Genomic DNA, 22,715 nt, shown 5'->3' on the forward strand with positions numbered 1-22,715 from the left:
TACAAACTTTATTCTATGCTTCAGATCTACATACTGTACAGGTCCGCTGCTAGTTGACCGAGTGTGAGGTAAGAGTTTCCAGGTGACGTATGGGTTAATTTGTGTCTGCGTTAGAGCTTGGAGGAGGGGGGCCGTCAAACATGTGGGCCTTCAGTCTGGAAAGAGTCCAGAGGGAAGCGCACACATCCCAACTAAAACTTTTCAGGTGCTGAACAACATTATGTTCTTCAGTCTGGCCCACTCAGCCAGCCTCTGGATGGAGCCTTTCTCCCGGGTGAGGATGTGAGCCGCAATCTTCATCTTCTCCGCGTTCAAGTCCAGGTAGCGGAGGCCCTCAGCCTGCAACAAGTCAAGCTTCTCGTGACGGCTCTCGTCCAATTCGATCCCCTCGCTCATGTAAGGGTTGAAGCGGAAGTAGGTGTCTGGAGGGAGGAGGTCCATCAACATGGTGTGGACCTCCTCAGTGTCTGTGGCACTGCTGATGACGTTGACGAGCTTGGTCTTGAGACTGGTGGAAGTGGCGCTCTGCTTGCCGGGGGTTATAAAGTGGCCCGTTCCCACCGACACCACACATTCCACAGGCATTCCCGGCCACAGACGCTTGCACTCATGGATAGCCAGTGCCGTGGGGTTGTTCATCAGCAAACCTCCATCCTGGTGGATATCGTCTCCCAAGGTTAACTCCTGGAAGTATCCAGGGGCAGCTGACGAGGCGCGGATGGCCTGCCACGGCTGGTGCTGGCAGCCTCCTAAGTAGTTGGAGTGTACCCCGGGCAGGAAGTTATAGTTCCTGAACACGTAGGCCTTCAGTGGAGTGCCCCGGTTCACTATGGTGCTCACTGCTGCCACCTTGGGGCATTTGGGGTTTCTTGATGTCTCCACCATGCGATCAGTGCCCGGCATCAGCTCTTTGAGGGTGTTCTCCCAAGTCTCTGGGCTGTAGTAGGCGTGGCTCCAGCCCATCTTCATCGTGCCAATGATGACGTTTTGCTTGAAGATGTTGGGGACGTGCTTCCTGTACAGCTCATCACATTTGTCCATGGGGCGTTGGTACATGCCCAACATGAAACCTAGAAGTGCTCCTGTGCTGACACCACAGATGTAATCAAACAGCTGGTAAATTGGTTTTCCTGTCAGGGATTCCAGTCTGTGCAGAGTCTGAAGGGCAACCCTTCCCCTTGACCCTCCCCCGTCTATGGTCAGAATCCGTATTCCCTGGCCTTTCACAGGGTCGTTGTATCCGACCAGATTGAGGGCCTGGCTTACCGCTGCCCTCAGATCTGGGTTACCGTCCTGTCTCAGACGCAGCAGACATGGAATCACTTTCTCCTTGACTGCCACACCACGGGTTTCTGGAAACTCCATCAGGTGGGAGCTTAAGTCCTCCACCCTGTTGATGTAAACTGATCTATATTTAGGATATAAATCTGAGACCCTCTGGAGAGAATGGACCAGGCCCCGGGTTTGATTGTCCACGCTTTCCCGGTCAATTATCTTTTCTTTCTTGCCTTTCTTGCCTTTCTTGCCTTTCTCCTCTGTTGGCTTTTGCTCCTTTGTGACAGTGGCCTCTGCAGCCTGTTTGCCTATCTCCTCTGTTGGCTTTTGCTCCTCTGTGACAGTGGCCTCAGCAGCCTGCTTTTCTTGTACATCCTTTGACTTCTCCTCAGCAGTACTTTCGGACTCTGTTGCCCTGAACTTGGGGACCAGGGGAGCAATGTAGCTGCCTAGAAAGTTCTGGACAGACTGAGCTGATTGCCCAATGCTCTTCTTAGGTGAGGATAGGGCGCTTATAGCAGCAGCAGGCTCTGAGGCCAATTTATCAGTCTTTAACACAACGTCACTACTAGTTTGTTCCTCCTCCCCCTGGGAGGAAATAGATGATTTGGCACCACTGTCCACTTTCTTCTCAGAAGTGCTGGGGTGGGAGGGTTGTGTGGTCTCACTTCCATTTGATGATGGTGGTTTAGTGTCTTCTAAACCTCTTGTGGCACCTTTTTCTTTGACAGCGGAACCAGTGCGCCATAGCTTCTTCCCACGGCCACTTGCAGGTGGAGCAGTTTCAGTTGCCTGGGTAAGGTTATAGTCTGGAACAGAGGTAGCGGTACCAACAACAGGTGTAGCAGCGGGGCCAGTAGATACAGGTGATGTGGGTGCAGATGTGCACGTTGTATTGGGAGGAGCATGGTAGACAGTAGGTACGTTTATCGTCTCTTTGGGCTTTGACTTAACTTCAAAGCTGGTCTCAGCCTCTTTGCTCGCTTGAGAAGCACTGGGTTTGAGTCTGGCAATTTTAGAGAGGAGTTCTGTCAGCGTGTTCCTGATGTCTGACATGTACCGTCTCAGACCGGCAGACCAGCGAGAGGCCGACGTGTTCAAACATCGGGCATTGGTGTGGAGTCTGAGCAGCAGTTTTGCCTCCTTCCTTCCTTGAATCTGTGGGTTCTGGAAGTGCTTCCACTTGAGAAAGCCAAACCTGTGGCTAAAGGGCTGTTGTACATAAAGACTGTAATGAGGAGCACGTAAAGGACACAGTGGAAGTGATGATGTCAGTATATGAGCTTGCACGTGCCACAGATCAACGGCTCTGCTCACTTTCAGCACCCAGGTTATTGGAGCCAATCTGTAAATCATTGCGTTATTATAGGTCTTATGAGGTCAGCTGTTCAACTTCAAAGGGTTTATTATTCCATCCAAACAAACATTATGTCTAGACACTCGCATTTCGTGAAGCAGTGTTCTTCATAGGAGCGTTCCGAAGACATCTATTCATTACAATGTCATAGATATGAAGGCAGAATCACTGCATCTGTATTCCACCAAGGCGCTTTTTGAACTATCTCATGTTATCATCAACAATGTGACGTCAGCATTTCATCATCACTTGCATCACCATCATCAACATTATATTTAATAGAATAGGTTCATTTTAGAATAGATCATTTTATTACTGTGTAATAGAATCTATAACACAGGGGGGGAAAGTTTTAAAGGACGATACCCACGTACATAAACAGTGTGGTTTTGATTGTGATTTTTCATATGTTAATTGTGAAAATGATGTAGGCAAATTGTGAAACTTGGCAAATAATTCAAACACCTTATCTGGCAGCTGTTGCATCTTGCCCTCTTCTCCTCCCCATTAAACAAAGTTTAATCATAAAAATAATAACATACAACTATACATCTCCCCATCCATCAGGCTAACAGAGGCACACTAAAAACCACACAGGCCATTCGATTCCATTTGACCAGACAACGATAAGAACAAATAAGCAACAAAGACATTTAGAAATCAAACATCATCATCATAAATACTAATTGGGATTACAATATTATTAAGCAAAACATAATGACATTATCATTTTAGCCAGCCCTAACCTCTGTCTTGTCCAAATATGGGGCAGTATAGTCAGGACAGACGAACGGACACAAACGCTTCACACCACATCGTAGGAAAAATAATAGACCACACCGTAGGAAAAATAATGATAATACAATACACCATACTGTAGGAATAATAATGATAATACACATAATGATAATACACCATACTGTAGGACAAAATAATGATAATACACCATACTGTAGGAAAAATAATGATAATACACATAATGATAATACACCATACTGTAGGAAAAATAATGATAATACACATAATGATAATACACCATACTGTAGGGAAAATAATGTAAATACACATAATGATAATACACCATACTGTAGGAAAAATAATGATAATACACATAATGATAATACACCATACTGTAGGACAAAATAATGATAATACACATAATGATAATACACCATACTGTAGGAAAAATAATGATATTACACATAATGATAATACACCATACTGTAGGAAGAATAATGATAATACACATAATGATAATACACCATACTGTAGGAAAAATAATGATAATACACATAATGATAATACACCATACTGTAGGAAAAATAATGATAATACACATAATGATAATACACCATACTGTAGGACAAAATAATGATAATACACATAATGATAATACACCACACTGTAGGAATAATAATGATAATAATAATAATAATAATAATAATAATAATACATTGATTCGATCTCCTCACACCAGATGTATTTTTTGTTTATTTTTATTTAAATATACATATATATAATAATTAAACACATAATTATTATTGTGTTTATATTATTATCATTATTATATCTTTACATTATTAGTATTCTATTATTATTATATTCATTGTGTTCATAGAATGTCACTGTCACAGTACAGTGGGTAGACGTGCTGTGTGACGTGGCACGGGGGGAGGCGGGGGGAGGGGGGTTGGCGGAAGAGCTTCTTGTTTGTGTTTTGGTTCTGAGAGGAAGTTGATGTAGAAGAAAAGAACGAGGAGGAGACAGAACGTTCAACAGCATCGGGGCTGGTTGAGGAAAAACAACACAAACACCCCCATTAGGTCTCTCCTTTCTCCCATCATAACAACAACAACAACATCATCATCGATCATACCGAGGATTCGATACGATATTAGATCGTATACCGTGGTGGTGGATCACTGGATCTCTCTCTCTCAGGTACAGTCAGTACAGTTGTCTCTCTCTCAGGTACAGTACAGTTGTCACTCCTTACAGCTGCTGCTAATGGGGGAAAATAGCCGATCTATACAAGGCGGGCGCGCTGTGGAGCTTGTAGATCGGCTATATTCCGCGCGAGCGACGCCGCCGTCCGTCTCGCGCGGACGAAGCGTAGCGACGTTTGTGTACCTTCGTAGTGTGAACAACAACACAAGCTAGGCTACCGTCGCTTTAACGTTGGGTGTTTTGGGTTGTGTTTTTTATTGTCGTCGTTGTCTGTGGTCGGTATTTATTTATTTTAATGACATCTTCTTGTCTTGTCTGGTCTTGTCTGAACCGGACGAGACAAGACTCGGAACCCCTCGGTCCGTTTTTTATTACGCTGTGGCTAGCTTAAAGGGGTGGTGTTTCGTTGGAATTGGTGACCTGCGGAATTGTGTGACTCCAGCGGTCGCTCGCTCTCTATCTAACACAGTGGTTCTCAAACTTTTTCATGCCAAGGACCCCCAAATTGATGTTGTATGTGGCCGCGGACCCCTATCTGAAAATGCTTTGTGCGGAGTGACCCCCCCCCCCCCTGAGGCCTAGATTTGAGTTAAAAATGTTAGCTTTAAAAAATATATATATTCAAAGATTTGCACAAATCTTAAAAGATTTTTCAAAAATAGCAGATCTACAAGTGGTACAATAATATACAATGATGTTTTAAGGATAACACAAAAATATATATCTGCTATTTTTGAATATCTTAAGTATATCATATGGTTAAAGTGGTTAAAATGATAAATTTATTTTAACTAATTTTGCTGGGGACCCCCTGGTACCCCCTCAAGGACCCCTGGGGGTCCCCAGACCCCACTTTGAGAACCGCTGGTCTAACATAATGAAACATATCATGCACTATAGAATCTATAGATTTAGTCGTTCTGTCAACATGTTTAAATAACTATTCTAAACTAAACTGTTAACATAGGACCACAATGGAAACAACAAACCCCCAGGGCTATTTGTGTTATCCTTTTTAATTGTATTCTTTCGTGTTGAGGACCCCCAAATTGATATTTATATTTGGCCGCGGACCTCCATCTGAAAATAGTTTGTTCCAGGGACCCCCAGAAGCAAAGATTTGTGTTAAAAATGTTTCGTTAAAAAGTATTTAAAGATTTGCACAAATCTTCAAGATTCTTTAAACATAGACATAGCAGATCTAGAAGCTGAGTGAGCTTGTAGATATTTTTTGAATAGCCAAAGTATAAAACAAAAATGATTGTGATGCTATATTAACACATTTTGCCTGGTATCCCTCCAAGGACCCCTCTGGCCTTGGGGGTCCCCGGACCCCACTTTGAGAACCAATGACCTAGAATAAAGAGACTGGATTCGATCAGAGCTCTGGATTCAATTACTGGGTATATCTCATTAAAAAAAGGCCAACTAAAGGCGCCCCCTGGAGGCACGGTATTCGACAGGTCTCCAGTGTGTGTGTAACAGTGGAAGCGGGTCAGTTAGTGGGTGGAATGCTAACGATGCTAACCAGGCTACACCCCGACCCAGAACAACAACAACAACACCCTAAAAAAAACACTTTGACACCCGGGGACATGTCGTCGTTTTGTTGACTTGTCAGTTTGAAGGTGCTACCGCAGTCTGTAAAGTTGTCAAACACTTTCTTTTACATGTCACCTATTTTAGCAAGCTAGGCTAGGTCGCTATAACGTCACTAAAGAAAAAAAAGAAAGCTAACAAGGCTACTCAAAACAGTTTGGGTGGAAAATGGCGTCCTCTGTGTCCAAAATCAAAACACATAACATAAATCTATAAACCTAAGCATTTAGTGAGCTGGCTGCGTTCTTTTGCTAACCTTGTAGCTGCCAGTTTATTTATGTTGTTGTGGTGTTTTTGTCAGCACTGCAGTATAAACTTGTTGACACTTACTTGAGAGTCAGTTGACTTCTCAAGTCAACAAACAAACACACAGCTTCACATTCAGATCCTCAGTGTCACATTAACTGAGAGTCAACGAATGGATGCATAAAACTTTCATTTGTTCACTCTCTTCAGTTACAAATGGATAAAAACTCATGTGTTTTAACCATAGTTTCTAAATATGTAATTTTGCTTGGACAACGACAAAGAAAAGCTGGACAAGTGAAAATGTAAATACACTTTTATGAGGTCTAATGAGGTCTTCCTTGTTGTTGAACTTGAAAATGGATTATCTCCACTTACATGACCGCCATTGATTTGTCCCCAGAGAACTCTTGATAATGTGACAGCTATTTGAATACACACACAGTGTAAAAGTCAACAATGACTGCTGCTTGTTTTGTTCTTAGAACAGCAGAGCCGTTTGCTATTGTTGTGACATCATGTATAAGGGCTGTGTGAATTTGAGCCAAGCCACTTAACATGTGACAAACATAACTACAAATAACACTGACAAAAACCAACTTAAAAAAAAAAAAGTTTTATGTTTGCCGCAGAGATGTCGCAAACTTATTAGACCATATGTAGCAGAGTAGCTCAGCCTGAAGCCCAAAAGCCTAACGTCTCCTCTAGGCCAAAGGGGATTCCCTCTTGGGCCAAGCAGGTTTCCCATGCAGGACACCCGGGTTTCAATCTTGGGTGTCACACCTATGCATATTAAAAGGGTATATCTAGGTCATAAGCACCCCCCCCTGTGTTCACACAGCCAGCTACTTTGCAGGGTAACACAGTGGCAACTTATTGCAGTTGACACCATATAAATCGTACGCATCACAGTGTCCTCCATGGATTGATGACGTTGCTGTGAATCACGGATATGTTAGTTCTTCTTCTATACATTTATTTCTGCATGTTAGACATTAAGCCACGCACTCCTCCATCTCAAGAGAGCTGCTGTTTGATGGACACATTATGTGTTTATTTTTGACAACTTCACCATTTGTGGAACCTTGGTGCGACATGGCAGATCACCGTAGCAGCAATGGGTTAGGCCTCTACTGGCTACTGTATTTCTCTACCTTGTTTGGCAGAGAAGTAAAGATCCAGCTCTAATCCTTGTTCTCGATGGAGGAGGAAGGGCCAAATAAACCAGATAAAGTCACAACATGCAGGTTTCGCTTTAGAGACAAATTGAAAACAATCTTGACTCATGAGTCATGACAAATTGTTTCCTCCGCCTGAGAAACTAACATATTATCTGCCACTCTTTCTATAACGGCTCAGTGTCGTGGGCAGATTAATGCACAATTACACCCCTAAACAAGTTACCAGACAATGGACTGTAAGAATGTATGGTATGTAGGCCCGGCAGAGAGGTAGCCTACTAAGTAAGCGACGATGATAATGGGCTGTTAGTGCTGTGGGTAGATGAACTTCACCATTGTGGTTCATCTCAAGGCCCTCTGTTATGTGGACATGGTGGGCTTGGACTTCTTTGATGGTCTCACCCATAATAAGCACACAGAATCATGTTTACTACATTCTATAAATTAAGGTCAAATAAATAATTCTAACAACAACTGCATAATAGGCCTCAAATGATGACCGATGGTGCGTTATTTGCCTGCCTATGCTCTCTTTAAAACATAATGTGATGTGACTGCACAGCGTGCTGCTGAGTCAGAAGCCAAATATTTTGTGTTGTTTCAAACGCGGTGTTAAGGTACCACAGTATCTGCCACAAAAAGCAGGAAGGAGCTTGTTGGGAGTTACCATTAATTCATAGTTGCAGAGGGAATGGCTCGGAAGGAGTAGCTAATAGGAGTTCTCTAACCCATTAAGAGCAGGAACGCATCTGCGTGTCATTTTAAGATTTCTTTGGGCTATTTTTTTTAAAACAAGGTGTGAAAATGTGTGCAAATCTTTGAATATATATATATACTGTATATACACATTTTTAACTCAAATCTTTGCTTCTGGGGGTCCCTGGAACAAAATATGTTCAGATGGGGGTCCGCGGCCAAATACATATAATTTTGGGGTTCCTTGACATGAAAAAGTTTGAGAACCACTAATATATATAACAACATATGTTTTTTCCCCAAAAAAACTGTTAGGATTTAGAAGACATTTGTGGAATCCCCCAGAAGCAAAGATTTGAGTTACAAATGTTCGCTTTTAAAAAAAGATATATTTTGAAAGATTTGCACAAATTTTTACAATGTTTTTTTCAAAAATAACAGATCCACAAGCTCATGGCGTGGCACTCGGTGCCGCGCTATGAGCTCGTAGATCTGTTATTTTTGAATAGCCAAAGAAATCTTAAAAATGACACAGACACGTTCCCGGTCTTATTGGGTTAAATACGAAGAAGGGGAAAAAATATCGTCACTGACAATTGAAAGTGACGACAGTGTAAAAATCCCACTAGTTCACTAACTCAAAGCAACATTGCCACAGCCATCCGTCGTTGTTGTTGCTGCTGCACACAATGTCAGCCATGTGTGGTTTTGTGTTTTTGTTTGTTTCTGTAGCCTCTTGCAGCTGAAGTCCTGATATAGTGACACACAGCAGGACCCAGGGGATCTGACGAGGTCATGGCCAACCGGGGAGGAGCTACGAGACCCAACGGACCCAACGCCGGGAACAAGATCTGCCAGTTCAAGCTGGTGCTGCTGGGCGAGTCGGCCGTGGGCAAGTCCAGCCTGGTGCTCCGCTTCGTCAAGGGCCAGTTCCACGAGTTCCAGGAGAGCACGATAGGAGGTGAGCTGCTGCCGCGCTGACTGGACACTCAGCCTGCGTCCAGTTGGTCCTTGTGGGGGTACCAGGGGCTCCCCAGCTAAATGAGTTAATATAGCATCACAATCATTTTAACCACTTAAACCATATTTTATACTTTGGCTATTAACCCATTAAGACCTGGAACTGTGTCATTTTTAGATTTGAGCAAAAAAGCATTATTTTACACTTTGGGCTATTCAAAAATAGCAGATATACAAGCTCATAGCGCGGCACCGAGTGCCGCGCTATGAGCTTGTAGATCTGCTATTTTTGAAAATTTGTGAAAATGTGTGCAAATCTTTGAATATATATATTTTTAAAGCGAACATTTCTAACTCAAATCTTTGCTTCTGGGGGTCCCTGGAACAACATATTTTGATGGGGGTCCACGGCCAAATACATATCATTTTGGGGGTCCTTGACATGAAAAAGATTGAGCACCACTGATATAGAAACATACGTTTTTCAGAAAATTGTTGGGATTTAGGAGACATTTAGAATTGGCTTCAGGTCTCAATGGGTTAAAAAATAGCAGATATACAAGCTCATTGTGCAGAGTGCCGCGCTATGAGCTTGTAGATCTGCTATTTTTGAAAAATCGTAAAAATGTGTGCAAACCTTTTGAATATATATATTTTTAAAGCGAACATTTGTTACTCAAATCTTTGCTTCTGGGGGTCCGTGGAACAAAATATTTTGAGATGGGAGTCCGTGGCCAAATACTTATCATTTTGGGTGGTCCTTGACATGAAAAAGTTTGAGAACCACTGCGGTAGAGGGTCGAAGGGACGCTTGTATCTTCAGTGCCGTGCTTGAAACTGATTTTGCCCCTAATTCAAATACTCACTGGGCGTCTGCGGGTCCTTAAAAAGTCTTAAATAGTCTTAATTTTATATTTATTTAAAAGTAGCCTAAAAAGATTCAAGGTTCAATTGTTTCAAATAGTTTTTGAAAGGTCTTAAATATTTTTTGAGGTGATGTATTTCCAGTGTATTATGAGTTTTGCTCATAGTACATAATGTGATTAAACTGAAAGAAAACCAAATGTTATACAGATTTCTTTTTTATGCAAAAAGGTCACGTGACTGCAAGAGTTTGCGGGTGCTTCTAATTTACATTAGCAATGGCAATTGAAGGCAACAGTTCTGTAGTAGTACTCTATCAGTAAGAGTGATTCTGAGTTTCTGACGGGACAAACTTTCTGCTTCAGTTGGATTAACACAAGTGAGGTAACTGTCTGCGTTCTCTGTAAGATAGCCAAGGTAGCAAATGAACGGCTTTGTGGATAGATGCAAGTTTAACGATAAATAGCTTTAGAAAAACTAATATTCATCGTGGTTAAAACCTGTGCAGCAGTTGCAAGTTTTGTGTAAAATTTCATTCTGGGTGGCATTAAAATGTCTTACAAAAATGTTAACCCATTAAGACTAGGAACGCATCTGTATCATTTTAGATTTCTTTGGCTATTCAAAAATAGCAGATATACAAGCTCGTAGCGTGGCACCGAGTGCCACGCTACGAGCTTGTATATCTGCTATTTTTGAAAAATCTTTGACAATTGGTGCAAATCTTTGAATATATAGATTTTTAAAGCGAACATTTGTAACTCAAATCTTTGCTTCTGGGGGTCCCTGGAACAACATATTTTGAGATGGGGGTCCGCAAACGAATCATTTTGGCGGTCCTTGACATGAAAAGTTCGAGAACCACTGATATAGCAACATACGTTTTTTTTTTCCAATAAACTGTTAAGATTTTGAAGATATTTGTTGAATCGGCCTCAGGTCTTAATGGGTTAAATTACATTTCCTGATAAACACATACACCTTGAATCACCTAACTAACCATATCCTGCTTTTCCCTAAAAGTCAACATCTGAGCCAGAATGTGTATATATGAACCAAATGGGATATTGGATAGTGCTAGGGGGTTTGGTCCATTCATTGACAGTAGTTGCAGCTCACTGTGCATGGCATTGTGAAAGGGTACTTGTGCAATGATGGATTTTAATCCAACACTGTTCTCTGTCCTCACAGCGGCCTTCCTGACCCAGACGGTGTGTCTAGACGACACCACGGTCAAGTTCGAGATCTGGGACACCGCGGGCCAGGAGCGTTACCACAGCCTGGCACCCATGTACTACAGAGGGGCCCAGGCCGCCATCGTGGTCTACGACATCACAAACGAGGCATGTTTTGATGATCGTGAGCTTGTGGATCTGTTATTTTCTTTTTAAATCATGAAAGGTTTAGCAAATCTGTGAATAGTTTTTAAAGCGAATATTTGTAACTCAAATCTTTGCTTCTGGGGGATTCTACAAAATGACTTCTAAATCCTAACATGTTGCTATAATATCAGTGGTTCTCAAAGGACCCCCAAAATATGTATTTGGCCGCGGACCCCCATCTCAAAATATTTTGTTCCTGGGACCCCCAGAAGCAAAGATTTGAGTTACAAATGTTCGCTTTAGAGAAATGCATATATTAAAAATGCACCGCTATGAGCTTGTGTATCTGCTAGCTTAAAAAGACGAGTTCCTACCCGACCCCCTAATATAGCAGCATACCACCAGGCGATTTCCTGTGAACATTTCCATGCAAGCATGGCAGACAGGATTGGGCTTTCTTTACGAAGACGGGTGAAAAGGGATAAATACAATTCATGCAACAAAACTGTTGCGTGAAAGGGAAGTGATAGCAGCATCCTCTTTGAACATGAAAACAACGTGGTGTGAATGTGAAGCGGTGCGGTGTATTTTGACCTTTTGAGGAAAGTGACTGCTAGCCAAGCCACAAACCACTTGTCTCAGAAGATGAAGCGATTCTGAAAACTTAACTTTTACCGTCTTGACAAGCGTGGGAGCCGATAATTTCTGTTGACCGCAACAAAGTAATGTATCATATCGCAACACAGTAACATCCACGTTTAGGTATAATAGTATCATGCTGGGAACTGTTGTACGTAACGTGCTGTGTGGAGAATAAATGGTCAAACGCAAAAGGATTGGAGTGGACCTGAATTCTTGTGCATGCGTGACGTGTCATACAAGTGTCTCTCTCCCATGTTTAGCTCCTCGCTGCCTTTTTAAACAGCCGCAATAATCCCTAATACCATCGCTGTCCGTTTTGCTTCTGTTCCAGGAGTCCTTTGCACGGGCCAAGAACTGGGTGAAGGAGCTGCAGAGACAAGCCAGCCCCAACATAGTCATCGCTCTGTCAGGCAACAAGGCTGACCTCGCCAACAAGAGAGCTGTCGACTTCCAGGTCAGGACAAATGATTTGTTCACTGAGTGTGTGACCCCATTTCACCTTACTTAACAATCAAAGTCTTAGTTAACCCGTTCAATCCGGGAACTCATCTGTCTTTTTAGATTTCTTTTGGCGATAAAAAAATAGCAGATCTATAAGCTCATAGCGCGGCACCGAGTGCCGTGCTATGAGCTTGTAGATCTGCTATTTTTTGAAAAAAATCATGATCATTTGTGCAAATCTTTGAATATATATTTTTGAAGTGAACATTTGTAAAATATTTTGTTCCAGGGACCCCCTGAAGGAAAGATTTGAGAAAATATTCAAACGTTCGCTTTAAAAAATATATATTCAAAGATTTGGACTAATTTTCAAGATTTTAGCAGATCTACAAGCTCTCGCGGCACTCGGTGCCGCGCTATGAGCTTGTAGATCTGCTATTTTTGAATAGCCAAAATAAATCTAAAATTACAAGATGCTTTCCCGGTTTGAATGGGTTGAGGCACTTTTCCAATGCATGATACTGGCTCAACTTGACTCTAGTCGCCTTTTTTGGGGGGGGGATTCCATGGGGCAAAAGTTGTGGATAGTACCTGGTATCTGTTTGGCATCCCCTCCGTCAAAGTTCCAAGGGAGCCGAGACGTTACCAGAAGGTGACGTGGAAACACTGCAGACTAACGGACTAGTCGTAGATAGTCGTCACTATAGCGTGACTGACGACGATATAACCTATAACTGCGTGTCAGCTCTTGAATATTGTTAAACCTTTCGACTAGCCATCGTCAATGTGGAACGAATCAATACTGAGCAACCGACCGTGGCCTATTTTGTTGCCTAAAACGTTATCAGAAACCGCCATTGTTCTTCAGCTCCCTCCTCCTGCGCAGAGGCTTGGATGTTGATCTGTGATCACTCAGCTACATTGAGGGGGTAGAAAATGGAATTCCTGGTACCAGAAAGCAAGTAGCTTTTGAGTTGAGCCCCCAGTACCACACGGTGAAAAAGCGGCATTAACCCATTTAGGGCGGGAACCCCTATTTGTAACTATACCTTTCAAGACGGGAACCCCTTTTTGAGGTAGTTTTTGCCATGTACATAATATAGCAACATACATTTGTTGCAATTTTTTGAATAAATATTTGAAGTTTTTCAGAAAACTTGGGTCAGGATTTAGAAGGTGTTTTTTAGAATCGGGCTCAGGTCTAAATCTTTCATGTCCCTTTTCGGCAAGCAGCTCTGACTGTGACTTCCTTGTCTTCACCTTTTTTACGTATAGAGCACCGCTGAGGTAATTTACACATCCTACCTGGTTCGCGTCAAATAAGAACTGTGTTCCAAAAATAAACAAATGACCCCGGCGGTTTGACTCTTATGGATATGAAGCATCAACTGACGGTGAGAAAACGCTAATGTTACTTCCGCCGAATTAGTAACATTTTCGCCAGAAACAGACTGTATCAAATGTAAGTGACTGACTATCATAAACGATACAGAACCTCCTCGCTGACAATATCGCCGAGACGGTTTGTTTAATTTTGGACCACAATTCTTATATGAGACGATTCTAAGACGACCCAATGTTATTCTCCATAGAGAAATGACTTTACGAACCAGGGGATGAACGAGTGACGTCAGGACTTCTGTACTCTATTCTTTTTAAACTTAAGCCCTTTGCTCCTCTAGGGCAGTGGTTCTCAAACATTTTTGGCTCAGGTCACCCCTGTGATTAACCTTTTTCATCCACGGCGCCCCTTGAATTACTTTATAGCACCTTTGTCATATTAACGGGAAATATGTACATCTTTCCCCCCAAAAAATACAGTATGTCACGAGGACAATTGGAGAGAATATTTGTTTACATTATTTAGGACAGACTGAACATAACTTTTATACTTGGCGTTTAACCACTTAAATCCCAGCATTCCTATTCTGGGGGGAACATTCACCAAAAATAGCCAATCTACAAGCTCACAACGCGTCACGTTGTGACGCGTTGTGAGCTTGTAGATCGGCTATATTTGGTGAAGAGACTTGGTGTACTGTAGGCTAACCACTAAGTGGTTAAACTTGAGTGACATTGATAAATTCCAAATATTATCAAAGTATTTTTTTGAGGCACCCCTGGACTTAACACATTGAGTGCCAAAAACGGTCCGGACCGTTTTTGAGAAGCCATGCGTTGTGTGCCAAAAACGGTTATGACCGTTTTTGGGGGAAAAACTTTTTTTAATTAAAAACATTTTTTTTTCCCTTCACAGCACCAGGAGATATCATTTTTCGAAGACTCCAATCCACTTCCTGGTTAACTTATGACTTCAAAAGCCTGTATCTCGGCTCCTGTGTACTTTTTTTCTAAAATATGTATTTTTGACTATTTTCGACTATTTTCAACTGGCTGCAACTATGGAGCGGATTACCTAATGTTTTTTAATTTTTCCCCCCGATTGTACGAGACCTCTATGTGTGTAATGAGGGGATCACCTTGAGGACGGTGATCACTGAAAATATTTTGTGACTACTTGAAAAAGGTTAAAAAATAGTTAATTATCCAGGCACCGACTGTACCCTGTTTAAAAAAAACCCTGGCACTCAATGTGTTAAGTCAAGGCACCCTAGGGTGCCGCGGCACCCACTTTGAGAAGCCCTGCTCTAGGGTGCATGGGCCGTTGATAAATGTTCACTCCCTGCACCTTTTTCCACATGTAATTGTCTCCACATGAAAGCGTGGTACTGTACTGTACTGTATGTGTGTGTGTGTATGTGTGCGTGCGTGCGTATGTAGGTTGTGAAGTAATTGCTGTTGTGTTGACAGGACGCCCAGTCGTATGCAGACGACAACAGCTTACTGTTCATGGAGACGTCGGCAAAGACATCTATGAACGTGAACGAGATCTTCATGGCCATCGGTAGGTTGACTCCTCCTCCTGCCATCTGGGCCTTTTTAGAATGTCGCTGAAACCTTGCATGTCCACAAGCATTACTTTTCAGGAAATGGAAAAAACTAAACTGCGTTCCAATGGATCCAAGGTAGTTATAATTTAGTCCAGGGGTCTTCAACGTTTTCAGGCCAAGGACCCCCTAGCTGAGAGAGAGATGAAGCAGGGACCCCCTCTATATTGTATAAAATTGTGTTTCGGATCAACTTTTGCTGCTCTTTTTTCCCTCTACACCTATGACTCGTTGCCAAAAATAGCCGATCTACAAGCTCACAACGCCTCGCGCTGCGAGGCGTTGTGAGCTTGTAGATCTGCTATTTTTGGCTAAAGTTCTCCTCAGAAAAGGGATGCTAGGCCAGGGTACCCTCCCTGCCAGCACGAGAAATCCCGAGTTTTTACTTTTGACTGTGGTCGCGCTATACTGTTTATTTTTCATGATCACTTTCGCTTCCTGACTCCTTCAGACTCATTGGGTTCCGGTTTCATGACGCAGATTCCGTTTCCGGTTCTCATTTTTTTCCCGCGGTCATTTTCAGCCAGAATAGGGAAAGTCACGGTTTTTCACACGGTATAAAAAACGAACGGAGAGGTCCACTTCTGTTCTCTTTGGTCTGGGTGACGATCAGTCATCGTAGTCGTGTATCACATCGTATTTTACCCCGATCACAGATTGTCGAAAAGGTCACATCCGTTTTTTTACCGGATGTGACGTAGGCCTGTTTGGGAGGGGGTGAGCGAGTCAGCGAGGTAATCAATGTGTCGATTTGCTGCTCTCTACTGGTAGAACTGTCGTAGGTGTTTAAATTGCAGAAGACAAGCTATTTGAAAATTAAATTACAAAATAGCAAAAAAATAAAAAACGAAAATTGCTGGCACTGGGGGAGTACTTTATGAAAATACTCTTGGCAGTGAAAGAGTTAATGTAAAAAAAAAAATCCTATCACACAAAGATTTGGCGGACCCCCTGTTGAAGACCCCTGATTTAGTCACAAGATCTTGTTAATACTTTTCATCGGTTAGATATTTATAAAACCCACTGTAAAAAAAATAATAATCCTGAAATGGCAAAAAAACTGCTGATCAACATTGTGAGCTTGTAGAGCTGCAATTTCTGCTTCTTTTGTGTGACACTGTTGCACTAAAAAGTAGGGCTTTAATTTACATGGAGAGGTACAAGGTTTCTGCCTGACAGCGACTATATTACCCGTTGTGGATGAGGCGGGCGGATGAAAATAAATCAATGCATTTGCAGAGGTCTGAAAAACAGAACATTTTAAATAACTCGTATGAATAATTAGCAGTGCTGCTTTACACACTTCTGTTTTTCAAAGCGACCGTCAGCAGTTCTTGGTTCTAATATGGGACGCACGCTGCTTTCTCTGCCAGCAGTGACCGAGGTTAAACCAACTCTACTTGCATCATTACTCATGGCCGATATTAACCCTTTAAGGCCTGAGGTTCCGATTCTACAAATATCTTCTAAATCCTAACAGTTTTTTGGAAAAAAAAACGTATGTTATGCTGTGTCAGTGGTTCTCAAACTTTTTCATGTCAAGGACCGCAAAATGTATATGTATTTGGCCGCGGACCCCCATCTCATTCCAGGGACCCCCCAGAAGCAAAGATTTGAGTCACAAATGTTCGCTTTGAAAATATATATATTCAAAGATGTGCACGCATTTTCTTGATTTTTCTAAAAATAGCAGATCTACAAGCTCGTAGCGCAGCACTCGGTGCCGCGCTACAAGCTTGTATATCTGCTATTTTTGAATAGCCAAAGTGTAAAAATAACCCTTTTATTTGCTCAAATAAAAGGGTTAATGTTAACATTATCCTGTTCGATTTATCCAACGTATGAATCAAATCAAATCAAATCCAATTCCAATGTTGCCAGCTGCCACAGAATCTGTAAATATTTGGTGTGTTTTAGTGGGCACCTAAACATTGTGTTTTTTCCCCCAAAAAGAATAAACGTATGCTGTGGAAAATGGTCAGAAATAAAGTAAAGTGTACATGATTTGAACGGTACATTATCAGACCTAAATTTAACCCTTCAACGTCTTGTTTATGCCCAAAATGACTGGCCTATCCACAGGTTTGTAGCAATTTGTAGATGTATGAAATGTCATACAAAAATATTTTATGTATTTGACCCCCATTTATGAAATAAAAGTACCATAAATAAGAAAAAACTAAGGTGCCCAGAGGTCTCTGTACCGGTTAGCCTTAAAAACAAGCAGCATGATAAAAGGGGAAAGGAAGTTAGGTTCGTTTTTAAATGGCTTGCCTTTTTAAAAGCAAAACAAAAACTAAAGCCGTCGCTCTGAAATCTTACCTGATAAAGAGACCACTAGGAAACCACAAGGTGTGGAAATGTTTTTTCAGAAACTGCGATGACTTTATTTAGACGCGGTTCACCTTTCAGGCTCCGTCTGTACTGAGACAGTTGCCTTCTCATACAGGACAATTTGATGATACATTTGCTGTGTTTTAAGGCTTGTGATGTTGCACTGCAATTCTAATTTATATAACCATGACGTCACGCTACACTAGTCCAAAAAAGACCTGGAACGCATCCGTGTCATTTTTAGATTTGAGCTAAAAAAAAGCATTATTTTACACTTTGGCTATTTAAAAATAGCAGATATACAAGCTCATAGCGCGGCACCGAGTGCCGCGCTACGAGCTTGTATATCTGCTATTTTTTTTAAATCAAGAAGATTTGTGCAAATCTTTGAATAAACATTTTTTAAAGCGAACATTTGCAACTAAAATATTAGCTTTTGGGGGGTCCCTGGAACAAAATATTTTGAGATGGGGCTCCGCGGACAAATACATATCATTTTGGGGGTCCTTGACATGAAAAAGTTTGAGCACCAATGATATAGAAACATTAGTATTTTCAGAAAACTGTTGGGATTTAGAAGACATTTTGCAGAATCAGTCCCAGGTCTTAAAGGGTTAATGCACATATAAAGTGTTTATCTTTCTGGGTCATACCAGGTCGCAGAATATGGCCGATAAGGAACATGCTGGTTTATTGCACTCATATAATGTAGAACTTGAGGACATGTTTATTTATTCACCGTTGTAATCTTTTTTTTTTATTGGTAATTTAACTAACGTTAATCTCATGCCCCCTTCTTCAGCAAAGAGATTGCCTAAGAGCGAGCCGCAGGCTGCAGGAGGCGCCAACAGCGGGCGGAACCGGGGCGTGGACCTGACGGAAGCCGCCCAGCCAGCCAAGGCCCCATGCTGCAGTACCTAAAACGTGAAGAAGAACGCCCGGCCCCCCACCTTCCTTCCTCTCTCCTCCTCCTCGTCCTCCTCGTCCTCCTCCTCAGCCCAGTACAGTAGTAGAACTAATGCGACGATGCCTCGAAGCGCCACTAAGCGTTTACTAACGCGACGTGTGGCATGCGCCACCCAGCCCCCCCCCCCCCTTGACGTGCAAAATGACAAAAGGTGCCCTCGAAACCCCCCATACCCCCCCCCCTCCCCCCTAAACCCTTCACACTGACCTGTTTAACATTTTGCCCCCTCACCCCCTGTTTCCCCCCTCTTTGTGATTCTACTGTTACTCATTGAGACCTTAGCAATTGTCCTTGCCTCTCTACAGCTCTCTCCATTATAATTGTTATTACTGATAATAACAGACGCCCCCCCCCCCCCCCCCATCTCCATGTGTTTGGTATGATGAGCAGATCTGAGAGGCTATAGGCTCTGACTGGAGGCTCTTTATCTGTTCTGGGATAAAAAACTAAAGACTCTTGTCGCTGCATCTTCACTAACGGTCCTTTCTTTTTCTTCTTTAAAAAAACATTTTGTTTCTATTGTTTGTTTTTTTTGTTTTTTTTTGTATGTTGGAGTTATGGGTGCATGTGTAATTAATGAGGCCTAAAAGAGAAAAAGAGAAAAAGGTTTTAAACTTCTTCTGTCTTCAGTAGCACAGAGAAGAAGAAGAAGAGGAGGAAGAGGAGGAGTGAGTTTGTGTACGCGTGAGAGAGTGTGTTGAGGGAAGACGGGCGAGGAGGAGGAGGAAGAGTGAATCTTTATGAGTTCCGCAGCTCTCTCTCTGTGACTCGCTTTTTTATCCGCAGCTCGACAAAGACTTGACCGCTGGGTTCTCTCTTTCTCCGTCTCCCCGCACTCCCTCCCCTTCTGGTTTCTTTCTAGCAAGTATCGTATGTTCCATGCGCTCCCCCCCCCCCCCCACTGACTAAACCCGAAGTAGCACTAGTTCACCTACCCCCCCCCCTCGGACCCCCTTCGTTCCTACTGGCCTCCCCTTCAATGCCCCACAGGTCCCGTCTTCTGTAGGCCGTGCCTGCTTATAGCTGACCCCCCCTAGTGGCATCGTGCAATGTCTCACAGTATTTAACCTGTGACTTCAGTGTCTGCAAGGACCAACAACAACGCAACCCTATACCCCACAACAAGGTCTTAAGGGCCCCCCCCCCCCCCCCCCGTCTAAATGGCATCTCCAAGTCCCCCCCCCGATGCTACGGGTTTCCGACCTCAACTCGTCGCGGTTGGTTTGCAGTCGTGGTCATTGTGGTTACAAGGTCACCACGTCGTCGGCTCGTTTTCTCATATTGTCTCTCCCTCTGTGGTGTGGTTCCTGGATTTATGCAGACTACCTTTTCAGGTGTGTGGAGAAAAAAAGATGTGATGGGACAGGCTGCTGTTTTGTCTTTTTTTTTTTGTTTCTCCTTTTGTTTTTCGGGTTATTTGGGGTTATTTTCTTTTTTTACACCCAGTGACAAAAGGCGGTTTGATGCTATAGCGAGCGAGAGAACCTGCATTATCTTAACACTTTGGCTATTCAAAAATAGCAGATATACAAGCTCATAGCGCGGCACCGAGTGCCGCGCTACGAGCTTGTAGATCTGCTATTTTTGAAAAATCTTGGAAAAATCTTTTTTTAGATTTTTTTTCCCCCAAAAAACTGTTAGGATTTAGATTTTTTTTAAATAATCGCCTCAGTTAAGATCAGTTGACGCCGGCGTTCGTCACCTTCCGAGTCAGAGTCGCCCATCATCTATCTATCTATACATTAGGAAGTGCTTTAGACACATTGGTTTGTGTTAACCCCCCCCCCCCCCCCCCCGTGAACAGAGTTGGACCCTGGGGCTGAAATCCATCCATAGACTCGCTCCAAACATAACGTAGCACCACTGATGTGTACGCTATAACGGCTCTATTATTTTCAAGCTCACAACGTGTCGTGATGCGACACGTTGTGAGCTTGTATATCACTTTTTTTTTATGTTCACCCATGCCCAAAATAGGGATACCAGGTTTTAAGTGGTTAAGAGAACACCCCCCCCCCCACACACACGCATTATTTCCCCCAGAGCCTTTCCTTTCCTCGCTGACTTGTACATCATTGTACATAACGAACCCACACACACATACACACAAACAAACACACAACCTGTTACAGCACTTCCTGTCACATGTCACTTATGTTCCTACCCAGCCTTGACCCCGCCCCTTCTCACCCAACAACAACATCATCATCATCATCATTATTATGTACAGACAAACGACAAACAAAAACACAGCTGGTCAATAACTCTGTTCCACAGGTTTCTGTCTTACTCATGCCTTGCACTAATGACGCTCATGAATATATCTTGTCATAATTACAGCCAGTGTGATATAAATATATATAAATATATAAATAATAAACTGTAAATAGGGTGTTGCAATGTAGTCTACTTTTTTTCGATTTACAATTGACAGGACTAATGCTTGCTAGGGAGTTGTCTAGATAATCATTTAAAAAAAGAAAAATACTGTACAGTTCGCAGAAAGAAGAAGAAAAAAAAATAACTGCCTCGGTCCGGGTTTGGAATTTTGTTGCTGATCTCTCTCTCCTTTTTTTTATTATGTATTTTTTCCCCCTTCCCACAAAAGATTGTTAAATTATAATCAGTGGTGGTCTTTATAAATGTGTATGTGTTATTAACAAATTAAATGGCATTTATTTAGTGGTATGTCTTGTACCTTTTTTTCAAAAGGAAGAAAAAAAACGATGTCCAAACGTTTTGGTTTCTATTTAGTTTTTTTTTTTAACATTCTCTACTTTTTCCGCACTTTGCACACTTTTTTGTTTGTCGTCTTTAATTCAGAGATATCAGGCTCACTGACGCCTATACCCGGACACTCCTCATAATCACAACTGGACATCCAGAGATTGAAAACTCTTAGTGGAGTCAGGCATAAGACAATAACTCAATTGGATTACCGTGTCTTGTCTGCGCAATGTGACGGTAATGTTGCAGGAACAATGTAACAACACAACCGTTTAGCCAGCTTGCTGGTGCATCAGAAAATGAAACAGTTAACACCTACTATGTATTTTTGTTTTATTATTATTTCTCCCCCCCCCCCCTTTTTTTTTGTTGCTGTGGACACTTAATTACAGCCGAAACATTTAAATGCAAGCATTTTACAGTACTGTTATGTCATGACCAAATAAATACTGAAATAAATTTGATCATATATTATTGTACTCAGGTTCATGTATGCATGTATGTGTGTGTCTGTGGTTATGTGTAGATTTGATTTGAATCTCAACAGAAGCAGGCCATGGATCTGTAAGGTGTTCTTTCTTCTAAACCCCTTCATTCACTGATTTTTCTCTCATGTTTGGTCTTGGCAGTATAGGTGATGGTTGAACAAACATACTCCTCCGGATCTGACAGAGCTGGGGGACAAACCTGTCCTCCTTGAGACCACCATCCCCCTTTCTCTATTTTAACCTTTGACAGGCTGACAGACAGACAGAGTTTTTTTTTAAGATGTTTTATTGATTGGATGAAACATTTGGTATCCTTACCGCTGTAAGGTTTCGGAAGATATATTTGTCCCAAACAATAATTTTTTGATTGTGATCATATTGCAGTTAATTTAACGAGTTTAAATGCTGTTAATATATTTTTAAGCCAACCTTTGGTCGATTTGGCATTTGGCAATGCATCCATTTCGGTATAACAATATAGCTCTTCATACAACCACACGCAGCAACACAATTAACCGCTTAAACCCCAGCATCGGTATTGTGGGGAAAGCTTTTGCTGAAAATAGCCGATCGACAAGCCCGCAACGCAAGGCAAATATCAGATCGACAAGCTCACAACGTGGCACTATTTTCTTTCCCCACTATAACAGAAAACGGAAAATACACTAGTATTGAGCCCTGAGGAACACCGGTTACCCATATGGGGTTTAAGTGGTTTAGA

At 42.2% G+C, this 22,715-nt stretch overlaps 2 protein-coding genes across 2 annotated transcripts; one reads left to right on the forward strand and one right to left on the reverse strand.

Moving 5' to 3' along the window:
* Window positions 1-201: 201 nt before the first annotated feature.
* LOC308094805 (calcium-independent phospholipase A2-gamma-like) lies at window positions 202-6,813 on the reverse strand (the record flags this gene model as incomplete). The annotated part of the gene is made up of 3 exons (XM_080441631.1): window positions 202-2,503; window positions 4,270-4,419; window positions 6,803-6,813. The coding sequence occupies 3 exons, from the start codon at window positions 6,811-6,813 to the stop codon at window positions 202-204; spliced, it is 2,463 nt and encodes an 820-aa protein (XP_080297757.1).
* LOC308096105 (ras-related protein Rab-5A-like) lies at window positions 4,367-21,970 on the forward strand. Its single transcript, XM_080443398.1, has 6 exons — window positions 4,367-4,573; window positions 9,034-9,262; window positions 11,317-11,468; window positions 12,421-12,543; window positions 15,342-15,435; window positions 18,615-21,970. The coding sequence occupies exons 2-6, from the start codon at window positions 9,097-9,099 to the stop codon at window positions 18,731-18,733; spliced, it is 654 nt and encodes a 217-aa protein (XP_080299524.1). The 5' UTR covers window positions 4,367-4,573; window positions 9,034-9,096; the 3' UTR covers window positions 18,734-21,970.
* The last annotated feature ends 745 nt before the right edge of the window (window positions 21,971-22,715 follow it).

The sequence above is a fragment of the Gymnoscopelus braueri genome, assembly GCF_963280865.1.
Source record: "Gymnoscopelus braueri genome assembly, chromosome: 11".
NCBI classification, from domain to species: Eukaryota; Metazoa; Chordata; class Actinopteri; order Myctophiformes; family Myctophidae; genus Gymnoscopelus; species Gymnoscopelus braueri.